Raw genomic sequence first — 22697 nt, forward strand, 5'->3', positions numbered from 1 at the left:
CGCTCGGGCTGTGCCGAGCTGGCCCTGTCCCCACCCCCTGCAGCCCCAGGTGGGCCTCGGAGCAGCCTCTCCCTAGGTGTCCTCCATCCGTGTGGACTGTGGCTGAGCCCACACCTGTGACTCTCCCTGTCAAGGTCCAAGTCAAACACCGGCCCTCAGAGCAGGAGGCAGAGAAGTAAGTCCCCTCAGCCCCACCTGCCCATCCGCACCCCCGCCATTCCCTGAAGCTACGGCCGGTTCTTCTGGGCCCTTCCTGAACCTGGAGTGCACGAGAAGGATGCAGAGGGGAACCCTGTCCAGCAGCTTTTGGAAGGAGGCGGCACTCCAGCCTCATGGGGATCTGTCAACAGCCCCCGTGCAGGGAGAAGGGAGTACAGCCGGAGGGCTTGGGGCTCCCGGGCGTCCCCCAGCTCAGCTTCCCCACGGCCTCCAGGGCAGCTTGTACCCCACGGCCGGTGGCTGCAGCCAGGGTGGCTCAGTCTTGGCTCCTGAGGTTTCCCCACATCCACGTCTTTGGGACGCTGCTCAACCAAGGCACTGACCACTGCCCCCGACCCAGTGGCCCAGGGACGTGGTGTGGAAGCCTGGCCGGCAGCACTGTGGGGGCCACTCATCACTGTGGCTCTTGAGAGAGGGCTTGTCCTGGGGCTGCTGGTGGTGGGGGCTGGAGTGGCTGCCCCGGGATGGTGGGCACCCTCCTGCAGGGGGTTCTGTCCCCCTCCCCCACCTGCATGTGGACAAGACCGAACTGTGCCAGCAGGGCCTGGGGCGCCCGCGTGGTGGAGCCTCCAGAGAAGGACGACCAGCTGGTGGGGCTGCTCCCTGTCCCGAAGCCGAAGCTCTTGACCGCTGAGAAGTCACCAGGTCAGGGCAGGTGCCCCGTCCTTCCAGGTGGGCACCAGGCCACAGCAGCAAAGCCTGCTCGTGGGGTTGGCTTGGACAGACCAAGGGTCTCGGGAGAGAAACTGAGGCTATCCCTTCATCTGCTTGTCCCTAGGCCTCGAGGCCTGGGTGGAGACTGAGGACATCCTGGGCCATGTCCTAAGCCCCCAGCAGGGTCCTGAGCCCGACCATGACAGCCTGCACCACCCTCCGCCCGAGGAGGACCAGGGCGAGGAGGGGCCTCAGTTGTGGGTGATGCCAAATCGCCAGGTGCTCCAGGGACCGGAGGAAGACCAAGACCACATCTACCACCCCCAGTAGGGCTCCAGGGGCCACCACTGCCCCTCCCTGTCCCACAGCCCAGGCTGTTGGGACTGGAACCCTTCCTACCCTCCCCCTGCCAGAGGTAGGCAAATAAACCCCAGCAGGCCGGGCGAGGTGGCTCATGCCTGTAATCCCAGCACTCTTGGAGGCTGAGGCGGGCGGATCACCTGAAATCAGGAGCTCCAGACCAGCCTGGGCAACATGGTAAAATCCCGTCTCTACTAAAAATACAAAAATTAGCTGGGTATGGTGCCAGGCGCCTGTAATCCCAGCTACTTGGGAGGCTGAGTCAGGAGAATCGCTTGAATCTGGGAGGTGGAGGTTGCACTGAGCTGAGATCGCGCCATTGCACTCCAGGCTGGGCAACAGAGCAAGACTTCGTCTCAAAAAAATAAATAATAAATAATAAACCCCTGCAAAGAGAGGAGGCCACACGCCCTGGAAGACCGGTGACCAGGGCCCAGCCTGCTCTGCCCAGGAGAATGAAGGGCTGCACAAGGCCCAGGTGACCCCTGGCTCCTAGACCGTTGCACTACCCCCAGGCCCCCTCCTTGTATACCAGGATGCTGAGGGGTGTGGCAGCAGTTAGGGGCTGGGACCAGAGGGCACCCGTGGGACCAGTCTCAGCCGAGAAAGAACTCACCCTGGGCTCCCCACAGCAGGGGCTGGAGACAGGGCCAGGGGAGGAGGGAGGCCGAGTGCCTGGGGCTCAGGGTCCAGCTGGACGGACGGGCATGTGCTCAGGTGGAAGGTGCACAGGTCTCAGGTGAGGGGGGCAGACCCAGGCCCAGGACGTGGTCTTTCTGCCCTCCTGACGTTCTGTGCGGCTCCCACTCTGGGTGCCCATCCTGCCCTGCCTGGCCCAGCAGGCCCAATGCTGCAGTCACTCACACGCCACGTGTCGTGGGCACATGCAAATATGGGTGGGGTTCCTGCGTGGCAATTTCATCCCTATGGTGTGAGAGAAGCACCTGGTGCCAAGCCTGGGGCTGAGCCACACACATTTGCCAGCTCCAGCAGCTAAGACACAACAGAGTAAGGGAGAGAGGCCACCCAAACCTCCATCCTGCCGTGCTCAGCCCTTGTGCGGCCACTCAGGGGGCCGAGGGTTTGCCCAGGTGCGGAAGAGCTCCCTGCACCGCCAGCAAGTCCCCCGCTCTCCCAGGACACAAACGGCTGAGAGTAACTGCCCAAGGGTGCCCCATGGCATCCCACATTGCAAGAGCTGTTACCCTGGCTTATGGATGAGCTGGAGAGGCCAGTGACCTTTGAGGTTCTGTCCTGAAAGGGCCAGAGCTGGGCTCCCCGTCTCCCTCTTGGCAGCTTCCCCTGTCATCCTGATAAGAACATGGGGTGGAAGGGCATTGAGGGATCAACACGCTCAGGGTGGAGGTCTGGGCAGCTCCTTCCCCGCTCCTGGGGCCCCAGGCAGGGAGAAGACCCTGGATCTCCGGGGTCGCAGGAGGGTCTGGCCCTAGACAGCCCAAGCTGGTGTTTGTGGCTTTTTTTTTTTTTTTTTTTTTTGAGATGGAGTCTCGCTCTGTAGCCCAGGCTGGAGTGCAGTGGCCGGATCTCAGCTCACTGCAAGCTCCGCCTCCCGGGCTTACGCCATTCTCCAGCCTCAGCCTCCCAAGTAGCTGGGACTACAGGCGCCCGCCACCTTGCCCGGCTAGGTTTTTTTTTGTATTTTTTAGTAGAGACAGGGTTTCACCGTATTATCCAGGATGGTCTCGATCTCTTGACCTCGTGATCCGCCCATCTCAGCCTCCCAAAGTGCTGGGATTACAGGCTTGAGCCACCAACCCCGGCCTTTTTTTTTTTTTTTAAAGCTATCTTGATTTTATTTTGTTTTGCCCATTACTTCGTTTTTTCTCATGATTTCATTAGTTTGCTCATATATGATTTCATTTACATAAAATGCTAAAGAGGGCACCCTAGCCCCAGAGGCCCATCTGCGGGGCTGAAACTGGGGATGGGCGAGGGTGTGTGCAATCAGCTCGCACACTTCTGATGTCAGACCACAACGTGGCCATGGGGTCTGGAGACGGGCAGTGACTGGCCAGGCAAGCGCGAGGCCCATGGGGCCAAGGCTGACCGCTAGTGAGCACGGAGAAGGCCTTGGCTGCCATCTGGGGGCAGCAGGCGGACAGGTCCCCAGAGTCTACAGCCAAGCCCAGACAGGATCCCTTCCCCAGACTTGGAGCCAGATCTCAGCTGGGGGGGGTTTGCCCGCACTCCCAAGGTTCTCCTGTGGTCCGGAGTGTGGGTCTGGGACCCTGGGACTTGCCCCCTGGAACCCCGGGGACACCAGCCCCTGGCCCTGGGGGAGCACCTGTCATCCCCGCTCCTGCCCTTGGTCCCTCAAACTCCAGCCCTGCCCCATCTTCCTCCTGTACCTGTCACTGAGGCAAGTTCTGGGGAGCAGGGGGAGGGTCCTAGGGAGAGGCCCAGGGTCTGGAAAGTGTCTGGTGGTTATTCTTCCCCATCCTTGGAGACCAGTCCAAGCATCCCATAGGGAAGCCTCCCAGGTGCCCCCTTTCAGGAACCCCCTGCATCCCACCTCTGCCCAGCACCGGGCTCCAAATGACCTCGTGTCCTTTACCTCCCCTGCCTGCCAGGGCAAGTGAGGCTTCCAGCAGGCAGCCACCTACTGCCACAAGCACAGGGCATGGCCCACACCCAGGCCTGTCCAGCCGGCACCTCCCTCAACAGAGCTCCCACAGTTCCTCCCGAAGTGTCCAGGCCAGTCCCTGCCACCTGTCCTCCTGCTGGGCGGAAAGAATGGACCTGGGTGAAGAATCCCCTTAGTGTCCACAGCCCAGAGGCTGTGGCAGAAGCCTTCACCCCTCTCAAGGCCTCCAGGGCAGCCACTGCCCCCACTCCAGCCCTTGGTGTCCCCAGGGCCCAGGCACCCATGCAGACCCCAGGGCCCCAGGCACCCGCCCAGCCTCCAGGGCCCCAGGCCTGATTTCCCACTCAAGGTTTTGTCAAGGGTACGTGGGGGGCCCTCTCTGGAGCCAGCAGCCTCCCTTGAGCTCAGCACCAAACAAGTCTGAGTGACAACAGAATTAAAACCTTTAGACTGAACGTTTACCGGCGACTACGTTTTTCCATGATTTTCACAAATCAGGGACGTTCGTACCAATTGGCAGGGCCCACCCCATGACTGCCGGCCCCCTAGAGCCCTGGCCAGGGCCCAGGTCTGGGGCTGCCGCTGGGAGGCCTGTTGTGAGTGGTGGTACCGGAGCTCAGGGTGCCCCCAATTCCTCTTCTGGCCCAGGTGGTCTTCACCAGGCCTACAGCAGGGGGCTGAGGGCAAGCACCCCCTTCTTGAGGATGAGGTTTCCGTAGAGGGCCGTCTCCCTGCAGAGGAGCCAAGCCCAGCACTGAGCTGGGCTGCAGGGCCAGGGTGTGGAGACCCTGCTCCAGCCTCTGGGGGATGGAGCAGACCCCGTCCACCTTCACCCACTTGATGCTCAGGCAAATGGGGGCCCTGTCCCCCAAATTCCTCCCTGGTGTCTGCACTCTGTGAGACATCTAGCCTCAGCCAGGCAGAAGCTGAGAAGAGGGTAGGGGCAGCTCCTGAGGCCCCGGTGGGGACGGGGGCAGCTCCTGAGGGCCCGGTGGGGACGGGGGCAGCTCCTGAGGGACCCGGTGGGGACGGGGGCAGCTCCTGAGGCCCCGGTGGGGACGGGGGCAGCTCCTGAAGCCCCGGTGGGGACGGGGACAGCTCCTGAGGCCCCGGTGGGGACGGGGGCAGCTCCTGAAGCCCCGGTGGGGACGGGGACAGCTCCTGAGGGCCTGGTGGGGACGGGGGCAGCTCCTGAGGCCCCGGTGGGGACGGGGGCAGCTCCTGAAGCCCCGGTGGGGACGGGGACAGCTCCTGAGGCCCCGGTGGGGACGGGGACAGCTCCTGAGGGCCTGGTGGGGACGGGGGCAGCTCCTGAGGGACCGGTGGGGATGGGGGCAGCTCCTGAGGGCCCGGTGGGGACGGGGACAGGTCTGAGTCAGCTGGAACTCACCCCGTTGCCACAACAGCAAAAGCCTTCTTAGCTCGCTCATAAAACTCGAACCTCTCTAACTTTGCCAGGGCTCTCTGGAAGACAAAATGCCAGGGTTGGAGGAAACCCTGTCCAGAAACCCTCATGGGCCAGCCCTGGACTCCGCAGGGCCCCAAGTAGGGGAGCACCAGGAAGTGGGGCCCCTGAGTTCCATTTCTTGGGCTCTTCCTCTGCAGGGGCCCCAGGGTCACTCAGCCTCTGGCTCCCGAGGCCTAGGACGGGGGCCCCAGGACATTGTGGATGAGGAACCTGCCATGCTTGGTTTCTGCCTGGCCTGGGACCACCCAGCCAGCTCCGCAGACTGTCAAGCCCCTGCCAGCTGTCCTAGGGGGTCCCCTGCCCAGGACGAGAGCCCCTGGCCTCCCCTTATGGAGGCCCTGCCTGAGACCTGCCAGTGGGTTGCCCGGGAGAATGGGCCTGTCCCCTTGCAGGGCAAGGTGAGGAGGGGGCTAGGCCTCTGACCAACCATAGCCAGGATGGGGCGAGAGACCTGGGACCAGGGGGTACTCCCCCAGGGGAGACTGAGGAGGTGGAGGCCAGGCATCCTTCGTCCTCCAGGCTTCACTCACAGGCTGTGGTGGGTGAGGACCCCTCCCACCTCGCCCCGGCAGGTCAGGATCCTGGGCGGGGTTGTGGGGCAGGTGGAAAGCTCGGGGGGCAGAGGACAAGGGGCCACACTGCCCATGCGCACCTCTTCCACCCGGCTGGTGAGGGAGCGCCGGTGGTCCGGGGTTCTCAGGGTGATGGGTGGGAAACCGCTTGAGGACAGAGCTTGGGACCCTGTCTTTGGCTCCCACTGAGCCTCCAGGAGACAGAGGGTCCCTGGCCCTTTCCCCACAACTGGGGCTGCAGGCTCACCGTGCAGCCGGCCCTGTGTAGAATGGACTCGTACTCCGTCCACACTGGGGTCTGCAGGCCCCTCTCCTTGTCACTGGGCACCAGGTCCATGACTGCAGCCTAGAGGGAGGGGTCAGCTCTGGGGCCCTGGGTGCTGCCAGCCTTCCTGGTCAGGTGACCATTCAGGACTCCCCTGGTGAGGATCAGGGCCCCTTGGGGACATATGGCTTCTCCCCCCCACTCCAAGGCAGGTGGGCCCTATGAAGCCCACAAAGGGGGAAACCGAGGCGCGGAGCAGCAGGGTGCAGGGGCGACTCAGCCCTCACCGGACTCTCCACATAGGTGTCCAGGGGGAGCAGCTTCAGCAGGGCCTCCAGGAGCGGCGGGATGCCCAGACCTGGAGGGCAGAGGGGGTGGCACTCAGTCTCCAGCCGGCCTGCACCCTCCACACTGCAAGCACGGACTTGGGGCCACCACAGGCCACAGAGGAGCCTCAGAGCCAGGAGCACTGCTCACCCGCCTGCCCTGCCCTGGGGGACCTGGGGCTGGCTCACCATCTGCACGGATCTCCAGGGGCCCACACTGGCAGATGGAGGAGGCCGGGAAGTTCAAGTCCGCAAGAACTAAACAGCCGGGAGGACAGCGCGGGGTCAGCACCTATCCCTGCCCTCGGGGTCGGCGCCGCCCATCCTCCCCCCCAGTCCCGGCGGCAGATCGTGGCCACAAGGGTCTCAGGTCAGCCGGTTGGGCGCCCCCACCGCCGGCCGCAGTCAGTCTGCAGGGCTGGAAGCCAGGCGGGGAGGCGGGGAGGCGGGGAGGGCAAGGTCCCTGCCTGGGAGGCGGAGAGGCGTCAACAGCTGCCCGGTTTTCCAGGCTGTCGGGTGCTGCCCAGGCCAGGGGGCGACCCGGACCCGGCCGCCTCCCCAGGGGCCAGAGGACCCGCAGCCGCCCGCGATGCCCGGACCAGGCCCCAGGAGAAGAAAAAGCGCCGAACCCTCTCGGGCCGTCTGGGGAGGGACTCGGGGAGAAGCTCCGGCCGGCCCCGCCCAGAGCCCCACGAGGTCGCGGTTCCCTGAAGAACGCGGGGGAAGCCAGGGAGGCCCGAGCGACGCCCCCACCCCAGGACCCGGCCCTTCTCGGCCCGGGGGTCCCCGCGCAAGCCTCGCCCGCCCGCCTGCCCCGGGGTGGTCCCCGCGGCCCCGGCCCGCAGCGCTCACCGATCTCGTCCCCGTGCCCCATGCGCGCCAGCGCGTAGAGCAGCTCGGGGGACAGCAGCGCGGGGACACCCTTCAGCGCCACCATGGCCCGGCGGACGGGGCGGGGCCTTGCGGGGAGGGCGGGGTTTACGGGCCGGGGCGGGGTTTTACACGGGGGGCGGGGTTTGTGGGGAGGACTGGCTTTTGGGTCCCGGGCTTGGGGCTCGGGGCTGGGGGATCCGCCGGGGCTAGGGTTCGGGGCTGGGGTCCGCTTATGGCTCTTGGAAGGGCGGGGAGCCCCGGGAACTGGGGACGCTCGGACTGAGTCGGGGCGTGGGGGCAACACCCACCCAACCCACGGGCGCCTCGCCAGGTCCGAGACTCGGGCGCCCGCGCGCCATGGCCGGGGCTCCCCAGTGTCCCTACCCGACTTCCCACCTCGAGCTCCCTCAGGCAGAAGGGGTTCAACTGCCGCCCTCTGCGGCCTCCCCTCATGAGGGTCTCTGCCCTCTGACCACATCGTGCTGCCCTCAGGCCTGGCAGAATGGCCGGAGCGCACCGGGTCCCTGGGGTCACCAGGGCAGGCAGCTGGACCCAGGCCTTCAGCCCACGCTCCTGAGGGGCGGGAGCACGGGACACGGGAGCCGGGACATTAGACCCCCTGGAGGGGGTCCAGGAGGGCAGCCAGGCCCAGCTTCCAGGCTCAGCCGCGAGTGCCAGGACACCTAAGGGTCCTCCGTCATCCCCCGGTGTCAGCGGCCTGCAACCCCCTTCCCAGGAGGGCAGCGTCCTGACCTTTGGCTGGGCTCGGGCTGGCCGGGCCCTTCCTCCGCAGAGCCATCTTCTTCCACCTGATTCCCAGCTGGACGCTAGCTGTGGGGCCAGCTCTGTGGCCCTGGCCCTCAGCCCTGAGGTGACACAAATGCTCCGAGGCCTGGTGGCTCCTAAAAAGTTCTGAAAATCAATCTGTATGTGAAAAATGACAAAGCTGCCTCAGAAAACCCAGAGGAAACAGACGTCTCCATGTTGAACTGCTTGGCCCTAGGAGCCTGTCCCCACGGGAAGTGGCCTGGGCTGCGTCGGAAAAGCCTGGTGGGGCCACCCAGGCTGGCACCCAGCAGCACCTGAAGAGCTGGCCCTGGGCTGGCCGCTCGGGCAGAGAGAAGACTGGGGCTACCCAGGGCCTGCCGATGAGGGTGGCTTTGCACCGAGGCCACCGGGGTTCGGAGCTGTCCCTGGGCAGTTTCTACTCCAACCTGTAAGTGGAGAGTCACCGTTTACCCAAATATACAAGGGCAAGCTAATTTTACAGAGATGGGCAAGAAAGTTTTCAGCTTCAAAACCAAATCAGGTCGGGCACGGTGACTCAACACCTGTAATCCCAGCACTTTGGGAGGCTGAGGCGGGTGGATCACCTGAGGTCAGGGGTTGGAGACCAGCCTGGCCAATATGGTGAAAGCCCGTCTCTTCAAAATATACAAAAATTATGCCGGTGTGGTGACTGGCGCCTGTAATCCCAGCTACTTGGGAGGCTGAGGCACGAGAATCGCTTGAACCCGGAGGGTGGAGGGTGCAGTGAGCTGAGATTACTCCACTGCTCTCCAGCCTGGGTGACAGAGACTCTGTCTCAAAAAAAAAAACAAAACAAAACAAACAAAAAACACCTAATCAAACCCCAAACAACACTGGGGCCAGAGGTCACCGAGCTCAGGAGGGGAAGCCTCACTCTGCGCCTGGGGTCCCCCCGCGTGGGACAGTGGCACCCCCGCTCCAGGCTCCCTGGGGCCAGCATGAAGACAAGGTCCATTCCCCAGCCTACAGGTTGGGCGCCTGTCCCTGCCAAGCTCTGGAACCAGATAACTGAGACGCAGACCTCTGAGACGCGGCTTCCAGCCAAGCGTGGCTGACACAGGTATGAACATGAGGCTGTAACCGGCCCTCCAGATCTCTGGGGTTCCATTGCTTGAAATCAAATTATGGAGGCTGAACCCAGTGCACATGAAAAATTAAACGGAGTGGATTTTCTCAATGTTCAGGCTTCTTCCCTTGGATACTTGAACATTTGGTGCCTATCTATCCCTGCGTGTTTACTCCAGGCTCCAGTGCCAGTGGTTCATGACCTGCTCGAACCTCCATGTGCTTCACTCCAGTAAGTGAGCAGGTTCCAGGTTCCCTGCCCCGAGGGAAGAGCCTGTTCTGCCCTGTTGGACCTGAATTAAACTCCTTTTGTACCTATTTCAGTATTTGTCAAACAGTCCCAGATCCCAAGGCTTATCTGAAAAGAACATCTGCCTGTTTGAAGGTAAACTGCATGAGAACTCCCACCTGCCCTGGCAGAGGCGAGATAAACCTGCTCCACCCTAAAGGCAGCTCTGAACTAGTGGACTCCAATCATGGCACACAGGACAGACGGGGTGGGTGGAAGTGCAGAGCCAATGCTTGCAAGGCGAGCGCGGTCGCAGAGCACGCGTGTGCCCATTTTGAGCATAAATGTAATCGGACACACGGGTCTGGCACCTGCCGCATTCAGGGAGCCAGAGCTCAGCAAAGGTCACCGTGCTTCTTGATGCAGGTGAACCTGTCCTTGGTATTCAGCCCAAGAACTCAGGGGTGGGGGCTCACACACTCTGCCCACCCAGCCCAAGGCCATGACCACAATCTAGGCCACTACCCACACCGAGCTGCAGGGCCAAGTGGAGGAGACACCTGCGAACACTCTCGAGAGTCTGCACTGAGCTAGGGGGCAGGTGGGCTTCCCTGGGGGAAATATCTAGAACCATGGGCACGATGACACGTCCACAGTATGAAACATCAGGGCCACTAAAAAGAATGTTATAGGATCGTCATTCAGTGAAAAAAATCAAATAGTGAAACACGCCACAACAGGCACAAACCTGGACAGTATGTGCCTTAGCTTGGGCTGCTGTGATGCAGTGGCATGGTCTGCGTGGCTGATAAACACTGACTTTCCACAGTTCTGGAGGCCATGGCTCCAGGTAGGTTCAGTGTGTGATGAGGCCCACCATGGTTCACAGACAGCACCTTCCCACAGAGCACTCACATGGTGGGAGGGGCAAAAGAGTGCCCTTGGGCCTCTCCTAAGGGCAATAATCCCACTGGAAGACCACCGCCCTCTCATAAGGCACTAATCCCAAAGAGCTCCACCCTCTCATAGGGCACTAATCCCACTCGAGGAGCTCCACCCCCTCATAGAGCACTAATCCCACTGGAGGGGCTCCGCCCCCTCATAGGGCACTAATCCCACTGGAGGAGCTCCGTCCCCTCACAGGGCACTAATCCCACTGGAGGAGCTCCGCCCCCTCATAGAACACTAATCCCACTGGAGGGGCTCCACCCCCTCATAGGGCACTAATTTCACTGGAGGAGCTCCGCCCCCTCATAGAACACTAATCCCACTGGAGGGGCTCCGCCCCCTCATAGGGCACTAATTTCACTGGAGGAGCTCCGTCCCCTCACAGGGCACTAATCCCACTGGAGGAGCTCCGCCCCCTCATAGAACACTAATCCCACTGGAGGGGCTCCGCCCCCTCATAGACCACTAATCCCACTGGAGGAGCTCTGCCTCCTCACAGGGCACTAATCCCACTGGAGGAGCTCCGTCCCCTCACAGGGCACTAATCCCATTGGTGGAGCTCCGCCCCCTCACAGGGCACTAATCCCACTGGTTGAGCTCTGCTCCCTCATAGGGAACTAATCCCACTGGCGGAGCTCCGCCCTCATGACTAGTCACTGCCCAAAGTCCTCCCTCCTAAAGCAGTCACAGTAGGGGTTAGGATTTCAACCCAGGGATCTGGGGTGGGGCTGAAACGAGCCTGACCCAAAGGAACAAATGGAGGTCCCTCCATAGAAACAGGAAGTAGAAGCATGGGTGCCAGGAGCTGGAGGGAAGCAGAAAAGGGGTTATTGTTTAATGGGGACAGTTTGCGTTTGGGAAAATGAAAGCTTTCTTGGATAGACAGTAATGGCTGCACAAGGAGAATGTATTAATGCCGCTGAAATGTGGACTTAAAATGGTTCAGACCAGCCTGGGCAACACAGGGAGACTCCATCTCTACAAAAGATAGATTTTAAAAGTTAGCTGGGTGTGGTAGTGCAGGCCTGTGGCCCCAGCTACTTGGGAAGGGGGAGGATAACTTGAGCCCAGGAGATTCAGGCTGCAGTAAGCTGTGATTGACCACGGCACTCTAGCCTCGTCTCTAAAAAACAATGGTTAAGATGGTCAAATTTACGTCGTGTGTTACCACAGAGAAGAAAGCAGTGAAACTTACAGAGAGCTCCTGATGACAAAAGTACAAAGGAAACAGGGTGGGCTCTCGTGAGGAAAGGGCTCTACGTAAGTGGGCATGGAACAAAACCACAGTCCACGCCTGTGCACGTGTGCAGGGGTGTGTGTGTGCGCACAGAAGTCTCTAGGAAGCCACAAGCCCAGCTGTTCACAGTGGATACCCAGGAAGTATGATGTGGGGCGACTTACTATACAAACCTTTTTTCTTTGAATGTTGTTCCTTACAGTGAAAAAATAAAAAAGTTAAAAAAAAACCCAAAAAACAAAAAACAACTAACATGACAGAATACTCATTCCAGACATGACCTACAAGGCGTGGTGTCACCTGAATCGCTGTCACTTTAATCAGCAGAGCATCTGTGTGAAGGCAGCAGTGTTCCCCTCAGAGCAGCCCCTCTCCAGCGGCAGGGACACAAGGACCCGCAGGCCCTGCTTTCCGCCCAAGCACTGCATGCCCAGAGGGACCAGCAGGGGCTCCTCAGCAGAGTCTTAAGATTGAGAAGAAGGTGCTCCAATCAGGGCGTGAACACGGACCCTCACAGGCTGAGAGAAGAAGGCAGTCATGCCATGAGAGCTCGGGCCGTGACCACGCAGCAGTCAGAGAGAAATGCGCACCACGGACCCTGCTCTTGAAAACAGGATGATTTACTTGCTTCTAAAACTGACAGGCTGCACTTGTCCTCTCCAAGCAAAGGTGTGAGGGAGGGGCGGCTGGGTCTCACTGGTCTTTGAAGTTGGCCTTTCTCTTTTCCACAAACGCAGTCATCCCTTCTTTCCGGTCATCCTGGCAGGAAAAGGGGCAGAAACAGAGCTGGACACGCAGTATCCTCACAGAGCCTGATGCCACTGTCCGCCCGTGTCTCCCTGGTCCTGCCTCACTCCTCGTGCTCACAGGGGCCCAGGGGGCCAGGCAGGGGACTCAGCGGCAGGAACACCTGCCCAAGCAGAGCTGGGCCTGGGCGCGGGGATTTTCACTGCCTCTTTCTACCAGTCTAGGTGATGGTCATTCAGGAGCTTGAGTATGTCAAACAAGCTCACATCTAAAGAGCCTCGGATGCACCTGTATGGGTCACTCACCAAGTCATCAAGTGGACGATGGGTGACCTGTATCAGGGGCTACCCTGTGTCGGAGCAGGACATGAGAACTCAATTCTGCATCTGCTTTTCTCAAGTTGTGTGCAAGCGTCCCCAGGCGCGCACGCATCTGTACCCCTTCCTCAAGTGCCCAAACCACTTTTAATTTTACCGAACAATTAAAATGAGGCGCCCGGCCTTATTTTTTAAAAAAGTCTTTTTTTTGAGACAGGGTCTTGCTTTGTTGACCAGTTGGACTCGAACAACCCGCCTCAGCCTCCCAGGAAGCTGGGACTATGGATGCATGACACCCAGCTGAAACCGCATTTTAAATAAAGTAGCCAGGCCAGGCGTGGTGGCTCACGACTGTAATCCCAGCACTGTGGGAGGCCGAGGCGGGCGGATCACAAGGTCAGGAGATCGAGACCATCCTGGCTAACACGGTGAAACCCCGTCTCTACTAAAAATACAAAAAATTAGTTGGGCGTGGTGGTGAGCTCCTGTAGTCCCAGCTACTCGAGGCTGAGGCAGGAGAACAGTGTGAACCCGGGAGGTGGAGGTTGCAGTGAGCCGAGATCACGCCACTGCACTCCAGCCGGGGCGACAGAGTGAGACTCCATGTCAAAAAAAAAGGAGCTGCTGCTTGAGGGTGCAATTCCTAGACCTCATATAACAGGAAAGACAAGAAAAGCCCCTGTAAGGTTTCATACTTTTGAACTTCCACATGCTCTACTTTTTTTCTAACATCAAGACCCACTGATAGAACAAATCTGATCCCACTAAACGTGAGGCTGGCAGTTCTGACCAGAAAGAAATGATACTTAATGATAACATGTAAAAGGAAATTCCCAGCAACTTGTGTGACTGAAATTTGCTAGATTCTCCAGTTGCACTGTTTACTCACGGTGGCAAAGGTTGAGTAGAAGAGTTTCTTCTCTAACTTACTTCCTTCTGTTAACGTCATTTCAAAAGCTGAAAAACAAAGTCCTAGAGTTATGAACGGAGACATTCCATGCAGAACTTCTCCTCCCTCCTCACTGACCCACGCACAACTGTGCTTCCGACATGGCCCGGCCCTGCACAGGCTTCCACGGCGCTGCCCTTCTCAAAGGCACTGCCCCAGCGGAGACCTGCCAAAGCAACAGCTCTCCTATGGCCCCACACGTCACACTCGGGTGGCCCAGGGCCCCAAGGAAGGGACAGGAACTGGATGAAAGGTGAGATGGCGAACTGTGCCCTTGAGGAGAGGCTGTGAGGCAGCAACAGGGCTGCAAACAGAGAAAAGTAAACAAGGATGGAAACCAGGAAGGACAGCACGGGAGCCAGAGCTGGGCGTGGCTGGCACCAAGAACGCCTTTGGCTCTGCTCACTCCAGGCCCTTCTTTGCACGAGGCCAAGCAGGGCAGACCTGGATGCACAGACGGAGGCAGGCGCGGTGGTTCCAGGGCTGCAGCCAGCATCCTCTCCTAGAGGAGCCCGACCTCGCCAAACACCCTGGGCAACAGCAGCCTCCCTCTTTTTCAAAATGCTCTCCTCACCGTATCCTGCCTCAAGCCAACAGCAAGCCCGGCGGACGGCCACGCCCTCGAGGTAAACGCACTGAGAGGTTAGGGGACCTGCCTGGGGCCACCCACACCTGTCCGGACTCAGCCAGCTAACCCCCATCTCATTCCACGTGCTGAGAATAAGTTGTGACAATAAAACTTGAGCATTTCTGAGGGGGAAGATCAGATCTACTTCCCTGGCAGAGGGAGACGAAAAGGGATCCAGGCCAAGAATGAAGAGCGTGGCGTTGGCCTGCAAGCCTGTGCAGCCACCTGCCAGGCGCAGACGCAGCCGCCGACCCCAGGTCCCGGGAGGTGAACCGAACCTCCCCGTGGGCGAGACCATTTTACTTTTGGGACCTCGGCTCCCTTCTCAGCCTTTCCCTGCCATGGTCAGCTCTGTACTGCCCTCACCTCCCAGGCCTGGTTCAGTTCTTGGGCCCTGGTACAAAGGGGAGCCGGGAACATCTCAGTGGAGTTCCTGAGGGCGTGACCAGAAACCACAACTCTACAGACAGCAGAACTGAGACACTGAGAACCATTTCTGCCCAGGAGGGCTTAAGGCATATCCCTTCGGAGCCAGAAAGCCTGCCGCTCAGGAAGGCTCCTGACAGTCACAGAGACGCCTCAGGGATACTCCTGACAGCCACGGAGACCTCTCTACCTTGTCTTCCTGGCAGGATCCCCTACCTGCATTCACTGATTCTTTGGCCATGGCTACTATAATTTTAGAATTGCTGGCAATTTTTTCTGCACACTGGATGGCTTCTTCCACCAGTGTCTCAACAGGAAAAATCTTGCTTACGAGACCTGAAACACAAGAATGTCGGTGAGTGAGTGCAGACAGAGCGCTTGTCTATTCCTTTTCAAGGGAGTGGCCGCTGGGGAGCAGCGTGCTGGAGCATCCCAGCCTCTGAGCATTAGCAAGGGTGGCTCCACACGGTAGGTGCCGCACGTGCCCCTTCCTGAGTGCGGAGCGCTCTTGGCACTGCAGTCCCTGTGCTCTCAGACATGCAGGCCAGGCTGTCCATAGCTCCGACGGCAGAGGCAGCCAGACCCGGGGACCATGATCCCCAATAGGGCAGTGGGAGGACTGGCCAGTGAGGGCCCGGAGACGCCCGTTGCTTACACCGGACTTTGGGGACGTAATTGCTGGGCTGTTCTTCTGCACCAGATACTTACGCGTGGCTCCACTTCTGCGCGTACAGTACTTCAAAACGTAAAAACAAAAGGCAGTCAGTCTTCTCCCAGGTCCTCAGGACCCAAAAACTCATACAACTACCGTGGAGGCACCTGGATGCTGCCCCGGGTTTCTGTGGGGCTCCTGCGAGGGGGACACCTGGATGCCGCTCCGGGTTTCTGGGGGGCTCCCGCGAGGGGGACACCTGGATGCCGCCCTGGGTTTCCATGTGGCTTCCGTGGGCAGCCCCAACCCATACCTGCTTGCTTGGCATCCTGGGCTGAGATCCGGTCACCGGTGAGGACCATCTCCATTGCCAGCGACTTCCCAACAGCACGTGTGAGTCTCTGGGTGCCACCCGCACCTGCGGGGAGGGGCTGGTCATGGCTGGCACCGCAGTGAGTGAACCCAAGAGGACATCGCAGCTGCGCAGCCAGCAAGTTCCAAGGGGCTTAAGATAGGCCCCGAGACAAGGTCCAGGGGTCAGAGGCCGAGCAGCACAGGAGCCCGGCAACATCAGGGGCAGCAGCCCCTTTACAAGCTCAGGTCCCACATCTGGTGCTCCCTTGTGGGCAAAGGATTACCCAGGTGCCGAGGGAAGAGACTGAAGGCACAAACTGTTTCAGTGTAATAAAGAAAATAGTTAGAACAAGAATAGTCATAATACAAATTAGATATAGAGATGATCATGGACAATTATCAATCATTATTATAAACATTAATCATTAGCTTTTATATTACTCTTTGTTCCATTACTATATAACCTAGGAATAACCAGTGGGCATAGGGTCAGGTGCTGAAGGGACACTGTGAGAAGTGACGAAGAAGACAAGAGGTGAGCCTTCTGTCACGCCCGCATAAGGGCCGCTTGAGGACTCCTTGGTCAAGCGGTAATGCCAGTGTCTGGGAAGGCACCCGTTACTTAGCAGACCGTGAAAGGGAGTCTCCTTTCCTTGGAGGAGTTGGGGAACACTCTGCTCCACCAGCTTCTTGTGGAAGGCTGGATATTATCCAGGCCTGCCCGCAGTCATCTGGCGGCCTAAACCCCTCCCTGTGGTGCTGTGCTTCAGTGGTCATGCTCCTTGTCCACTTTCATGTTCCTCCCGTACTCCTGGTTCCTCTTTGAAGTTCGTAGTAGACAGCGGTAGAAGAAATAGTGAAAGTCTTAAAGTCTTTGATCTTTCTTATAAGTGCAGAGAAGAAAACACTGACCTATGCTGCCTTCCCCCTCTACTTCGGCTACCTAAGAGGGAAGGGCCCCCCGTGTCCTATGATCACGTGACTTGCTTCACCTTGTCAATCACTTAGAAGATCCACCCTCCTTACCCTGCCTCCTTGTTCTTGCATGCACCAAATATCAGCGCGCCCAGCCGCTCAGGGCCACTACCAGTCTCCACGTCTTGGTGGTAGTTGTCCCCCGGGCCCAGCTGTTTTCTCTTTATCTCTTTTTCCTGTGTCTTTATTTCTTACAATCTCTTGTTTCCGCACATGGGGAGAACACCCGCTAAGCCCCTCAGGACTGGACCCCACACTCCCCCAACACTCTGACATTGGATCAAGGTGTGTGGCTCCGTGGGGCCCTCCCCAGCCTCTGTGGTCAACATCTTAGAAGCTTATAGGCCTCCCTGACCCCAGGCACTGGTCCCTTAGAGCAGCAGCTCTTCTAGGGATCAGAACCTGAAAAAATGTGCCAAGCTCGCAGCTCAAGGCCTCAGAATCTGCCTGGTCAAACTCAGAGGGCAGCAAAGAGTGCCCTGAGTGCAGCTGCTCCCCTCAGTGCCCACCCTTCTACCAGGCCCACCCTCAGGGTCTCAGCTCCCTCCTGGCTGCTCAGCCTGTGCCACCCTTCTACCAGGCCCACCAGGAAGACCCTGGGGGTAGAGGGTGTTGCTCTTTGCCAAGAGCCCAGGCCCTTCCCACGGGCATGGTGGGGGGTTTGACTCCCCGCTCTGAACTCAGGCCACGTGACCTCCATGGCCAGTGAGGTGGCAGTGGCCAGAGCTCCCAGTGCCACCCAGGGTCACCATATTCTCTCTCTGGACACGAATCGCAAGCAAGAACTGCCATGGTTAGAAGCCAGTGTTACCCAGGACCTGGCTCTCCCAACACCATCAGACGTGTGATCCGGGCACAGTCACAGGAGCCAGACACGGTCCCGGGACTCTGAGGCCGCGCCAAGCTCCGTCACAACCACTCCAGCCTCTGTGGCTGTCCACAGACAGACCACTGACCAGACACGGGGCTGTCCATCCAGGGCCTCTGGTCAGATACGAGCTGTGGGCCCTGAGACACAGGTCCGTTCTGAGGAATTCCCTAAAGCATCTACGCCTATCAGAGACAGTGTTACCCTTTACCTGGGATGGTTCCTAGTAAGATCTCCGGCTGTGCAAACTGGGCCTTCTCGCCGGCATAGATGATATCACACATCATGGCAAGCTCACAGCCCCCGCCAAACTGTAAAACATTCGGCATCAGGACAGTCTTACGAGGGGAACCCAGTCAGAAATCACTCTGCTTGCTTATTCAAATTTTCCATTGAAAAGAAACAGTGTCAGGGGTATGACAAAGACTAACATAGTGGCACCAAACTAGATAATCATTGTGATAAGTTAACTATAGATGGCTGATGCTGTTTACCAGCGGCCGGCAAACATTCCGTAAAGGGCCATGAAGGTCTTACAGGCTCTGCTGTGACGACTCAACTCCGCTGCTGGGTGCCGGGCGCGGGGCTCACGCCTGGAATCCCAGCACTGTGGGAGGCCGAGGCAGGCGGATCACAAGGTCAGGAGATCGAGGCCATCCTGGCTAACATGGTGAAACCCCGTCTCCACTAAAAATACAAAAAATTAACTGGGCGAGGTGGCGGCCCCTGTAGTCCCAGCTATTCGGGAGGCTGAGGCAGGAGAATGGCGTGAACCCGGGAGGCGGAGCTTGCAGCGAGCCGAGATCGCACCACTGCAGTCCAGCCTGGGCGACAGAGCAAGACGCCGTCTCAAAAAAAAAGAAAAAACCTCTGCTGCTGTGGCTGAGATGCAGCCACAGAGACTGGGGGGTGTGGCTGTGCCGAGAAAACTCCACCCACAGAGACTGGGGGGTGTGGCTGTGCCGAGAAAACTCCACCCACAGAGACTGGGGGGTGTGGCTGTGCCAAGAAAACTCCACCCGCAGACCCCTGGCTCCCACAGAAGGGAGCGTCATGAAATGATCACACTGCTTCTCTATAAGTCAAGATCAGCCGCAGCACTTCAAACAGTCCCAGGACACAGCTTTTAAGGGCAGCAAAAGAAGCCAGTTTATAGATGTAGCCAAAGCCAACACCTCTGTTCCACCGCCCTGGAAGAGCAGCTTGCTGGGGAGAAGCTGTCAGGTGAACAGCCATGAAAAAAACAGATGCCAGGAGGTGTCCTCTCTGCACAGTTCCTGGCTCTTTAGCACCATGAGGCAGGAAAGGAGGCTGCTGGCCTGGGAACTAAAGGCCTCTTCAAAATAAAAATCTGTTATGCTGTGTATGCACAGCACAGTTTCTTCAGCCACAAGAGGAGACCCTCGGCAGCAATACTCACGGCATAGCCATTGACAGCAGCGATGACTGGCTTCTTCATCTGGGTGAGGTGGTCCCAGTGCTTCAAGAACTTGTTGGAGTAACAGTCCTGGAAACTCAGGTTCTGCATTTCCTTGATATCAGCTCCAGCTAGCAGGAGTGGAAAGGAGGTTCCAGTTACCAGACAGCAGAGAGCCCACCCGTCCTGTATCCCCCAGACCAACAGGGAGCTTTGGAGCACACCAGACACGGGCACTGGGGTTGCTGGGCACGGCTGACACCAGGCCACGCGGACAGCTGTAGGAACGCTGTTATGCCAGCTATAACAGAGGTCATGAAGAGGGGTTCTGGGGCAGGTGGCAGGTGCAAGGGAGGCGCCCACAGAGGCGGGGCATATTCATCAGGGCGTAAGCCCTTGACAGGCTTTGTGTAAAGCCTGACTGCCAAGGATCTGAATCTCTTTGAAGAAGCTATTTTGCTGGGGGAGCACATGCGGTTCTCCAGCATACACAAAGCTGCTCATGCAAGCTGTTCCCATGCCCGTCTTCACTGGATATGTGAGGAAGTCCCCACGCGCATGCCTCTGCCATCACAGGGGTACGAGTCAGTCTGGAGGCTTCTCCCAAGGCCACACGTGCCTCCCACATCTGCCCAGACACAAAGGCCTCCGCTGCTGCGCACACCTGCAAAGGCCTTATCCCCGCCGGTGAGGACAATGGCCCCCACGCCCGTGTCCTCCTCGAAGGTCTTCAGTGCCTGGTTGAGCTCCTCAATCAGGCCATCGCAAAGTGCATTGAGGGCCTTGGGGCGGTTCAGTTGGATCAACCCCACGGTGTTATTCTTCCCTCTTTTTTCTGCGATGATGTACTCAAAGTTAGCACCTAGAGCGAGAAGGCAAAAAGGGGTATCTATTCACACAGGTATCAAACTGGGGAGAGTGGGGGAAGGGATGTGGCCCCATCGGTGGATACAGTGTGACCCCAAGAGGCCCTCTGAGGGCTCCCTGCCCAGTCCTCAGTGGCTCCAGGTGTAGCTCTCAGCCACAGCGATACGTGGTAGCCTTGGTACCTTTCTCTCTGCTTTCACATGTGTTTGAACATGTCCTAAAGAAAATCCCCAGCCCGGGCACGGTGGCTCACGCCTGTAATCCCAGCATTTTGGGAGGCTGAAGCAGGCGGATTACGAGGTCAGGAGATCGAGATCATCCTGGTTAACACGGTGAAACACCATCTCTACTAAAAATACAAACAATTAGTTGGTTGTTGTGGTGGGCACCTGTAGTCCCAGCTACTCAGGAGGCTGAGGCAGGAGAATGGCGTGAACGTGGAGCTTGCAGTGAGCTGAGATCGTGCCACTGCACTCCAGCCTGAGCGACAGAGTAAGACTCTGTCTCCAAAAAAAAAAAAAAAAAAAAAAAGGAAAATCCCTAGCACAGAACATAGCCCATGGCCGCTCTCCTTCTCCTAATATGCCTCGGGCAGCTCTTTCCAGGACACCACACTGGAGACAGCTCTGGACTCTGCTAAGGAACCAGGAAACGCCTTCTTTCAACAAATGCCAACAGGTAAGGGGGTGTAAGCCTCAAACAGGATGGAGTGCCAGCTCCTTGCACTTGGTGCCTCCCCATTGCCAAGACCTTTGGCCAAATGGACACTGGGTGGGGGCTGTGAAAATCCTGGGTGTTCCTGCGGCATTAAGATCAGGCACAGGTCAGGTCTCGTGCAGCAGGCCAGCCCGAAAACGGGAGACGCAAGCGCATCTCGGGTTGGCCTGCTGCACAGGACCTGTGCCTGCTGGGTGGACAGCAAGGTGGGAAGGGGACAAAGGACAATGGCATTCAGGGTGAGAAGGTGAACCTGAAAAGACAAAGGTAGCCTGCGTGTTGGATGCTTGCCTCTGTTAGTGGCAAAGCAGGGATCATAGTCCCTGTCCTGTGGGTTTCTTTTTTTTTTTTTGAGACCGAGTCTCACTCTATCTCCCAGGAGTGCAGTGGTGCAATCTCAGCTCACTGCAACCTCCACCTCCAGGGTTCAGGTGATTCTCCTGCCTCAGCCTCTCGAGTAGCTGGGACTACACACACCACCACACCGGGCTAATTTTTGTATTTTTAGTAGATATGAGGTTGCACTATGTTGGCCAAGGTGATCTCGAATTCCCGACCTCAGGTGATCCACCTGCCTCAGCCTCCCAAAGTGCTGGGATTACAGGCATGAGCCACTGTACCCCACCTTATCCTGTGGGTTTCTAGGGGTAACTGGAAGATCACAGGTGAAGTGTCTGGCAGCTATGCAAGATCCAGGAAAGGGCTGCTGTGAGGGTGGAGAAGCCGACGGCCAAGGAGAGCTTGGGGATGAAAACAACACAACTCAGCGGTCCACTGGAAACAGGGTGAGGGAGGAAGAGAAAGCAAGAGTTCTTCCCCAGCCCAAGGCATGGCCCAAGATTCCTCAGATACTAGAGTGGGTGATGGTCACTGATGAGTGGGGCCCCGGGTGAGCCCCGAGGGAGGAAGAGGGCAGGTCCCTGTGGCTGGGGAGGAGGTGTCAGCTTTTTCCTTAGGACCCTCTGAGGGGCGGCCCTGGTCAGGAGGCACCCAGGACAAAATGTACCTGCATCTCCTGTTCTTGGGCTGGCCTGCTGCACAGGACCTATGCCTGCTCTTAGAGCCGAGGGAACACCTGGGATTTTCACAACCCTCACCCTGCGCCCAGTTGGCCAGAGGTCTTGGCATTGGGGCAGTAAGAGCCAGCGGCCAGGCCTCCTGGGCCTCCTGCAGGACGCTGCCTGGTGAGAGTGGCCTCCTGCAGAGCTGGGGGGGGATGGGGTGCGGGCCAGGGTCAGGTGGATGGTGTTGGTGGGTGGGGGCGGGTGGTGGAGGGTTGTTAAGCCTGGGTCAGGCTGTTGGTGTGGGCCAGGTTGGGGGTGCACTAGGCGAGGGGGGTGGGGTGTTGCAGGCCTGGGCCAGGCAGGGGCTGCGGGTCGGGGTCAGGTGGTGGGTGCGGGGTCAGGCAGGGGACTGCGGAGTCAGGCCATGGGGCTGCGGGATCGGGCGGAAGAGGGGTGCGGGGTCAGGCCGGGGGTGCGGGGTCAGGTGGAGTGGGGTGCGGGTAGGGGTCAGATGGGGTGCGGGGCCAGGTAGGGGTGCAGGGTCACGTGGGAGGGGGTGCGGGTCCGGGTCAGGTGGGGGATGCGGGGTCAGGCGGGAGGCGGGTGCGGTCTGGAATCTGGTCGGGGCGTGCAGGTCGGAGTCAGGAGGAGATTCGGGCCGCCCGCTCTCACCGCGCACTCACCCGAGGCGAAGGGACGCCACGCGGGACAGCGAACCGGGGGCCTTAGCGGGCCGCGGAGCCGGGGCAGCAGGGCACGCAGGGCGGCCATGGCGCTCTGGACTACTCTCCCGACCCCGCGGAGCCGCCCCCTCGCCTGGCCTTTCAGGGCTCACCCCGCCCACAGGCCAATGCCGCGAGACCAGGCGGCCCTCGCGAGATCAGCCCGCGCAGAGGGAGTCGGGAGCGCCCTCCAGGCCCCGCCCCCAGGCCCGCGCGGCACCTCGCGGACGTAAGTTCCAGGGGCGCCCCGGGGACCCCGCGTTGGGCTGGAGCCAGCCCCCTCCAGGCCCCGCCGCCGTCGCCCGCGCCCCAGCCATTGGGGCCCCGGGGAGACCGCGCGGATGCAGAGGCAATGGCGGCGCCTGCCGGGCTCTGCGCCGCCTCCCGCGCGCCGGCATCTAAGTCTGCAGCTGCAGACACAGC

At 59.3% G+C, this 22697-nt stretch overlaps 2 protein-coding genes across 3 annotated transcripts; both read right to left on the bottom strand.

Moving 5' to 3' along the window:
- Nucleotides 1–4274: 4274 nt before the first annotated feature.
- On the bottom strand, nucleotides 4275–7446 carry FUOM (fucose mutarotase). 2 transcript variants are annotated; one of them, XM_008017249.3, is made up of 6 exons: nucleotides 7322–7446; nucleotides 6659–6727; nucleotides 6431–6501; nucleotides 6126–6224; nucleotides 5229–5302; nucleotides 4275–4569 (listed from the first exon to the last, which is right to left on the bottom strand). In XM_008017249.3, the coding sequence occupies exons 1-6, from the start codon at nucleotides 7404–7406 to the stop codon at nucleotides 4503–4505; spliced, it is 465 nt and encodes a 154-aa protein (XP_008015440.2). In that variant the 5' UTR covers nucleotides 7407–7446; the 3' UTR covers nucleotides 4275–4502. The 2 variants fall into 2 exon arrangements, with proteins under 2 accessions (XP_008015440.2, XP_008015442.2); XM_008017251.3 differs by lacking the exon at nucleotides 6659–6727 and having other exon boundaries at nucleotides 7322–7444.
- Nucleotides 7447–11913: 4467 nt separating this feature from the next.
- On the bottom strand, nucleotides 11914–22396 carry ECHS1 (enoyl-CoA hydratase, short chain 1). Its single transcript, XM_008017254.3, has 8 exons — nucleotides 22236–22396; nucleotides 19629–19826; nucleotides 18968–19095; nucleotides 17759–17858; nucleotides 15664–15768; nucleotides 14915–15034; nucleotides 13585–13652; nucleotides 11914–12390 (listed from the first exon to the last, which is right to left on the bottom strand). Exons 1-8 carry the CDS (start codon nucleotides 22321–22323, stop codon nucleotides 12325–12327), a joined length of 873 nt encoding a protein of 290 aa, XP_008015445.1. The 5' UTR covers nucleotides 22324–22396; the 3' UTR covers nucleotides 11914–12324.
- Nucleotides 22397–22697: the final 301 nt, after the last annotated feature.

Source organism: Chlorocebus sabaeus, chromosome 9, assembly GCF_047675955.1.
Source record: "Chlorocebus sabaeus isolate Y175 chromosome 9, mChlSab1.0.hap1, whole genome shotgun sequence".
NCBI classification, from domain to species: domain Eukaryota; kingdom Metazoa; phylum Chordata; class Mammalia; order Primates; family Cercopithecidae; genus Chlorocebus; species Chlorocebus sabaeus.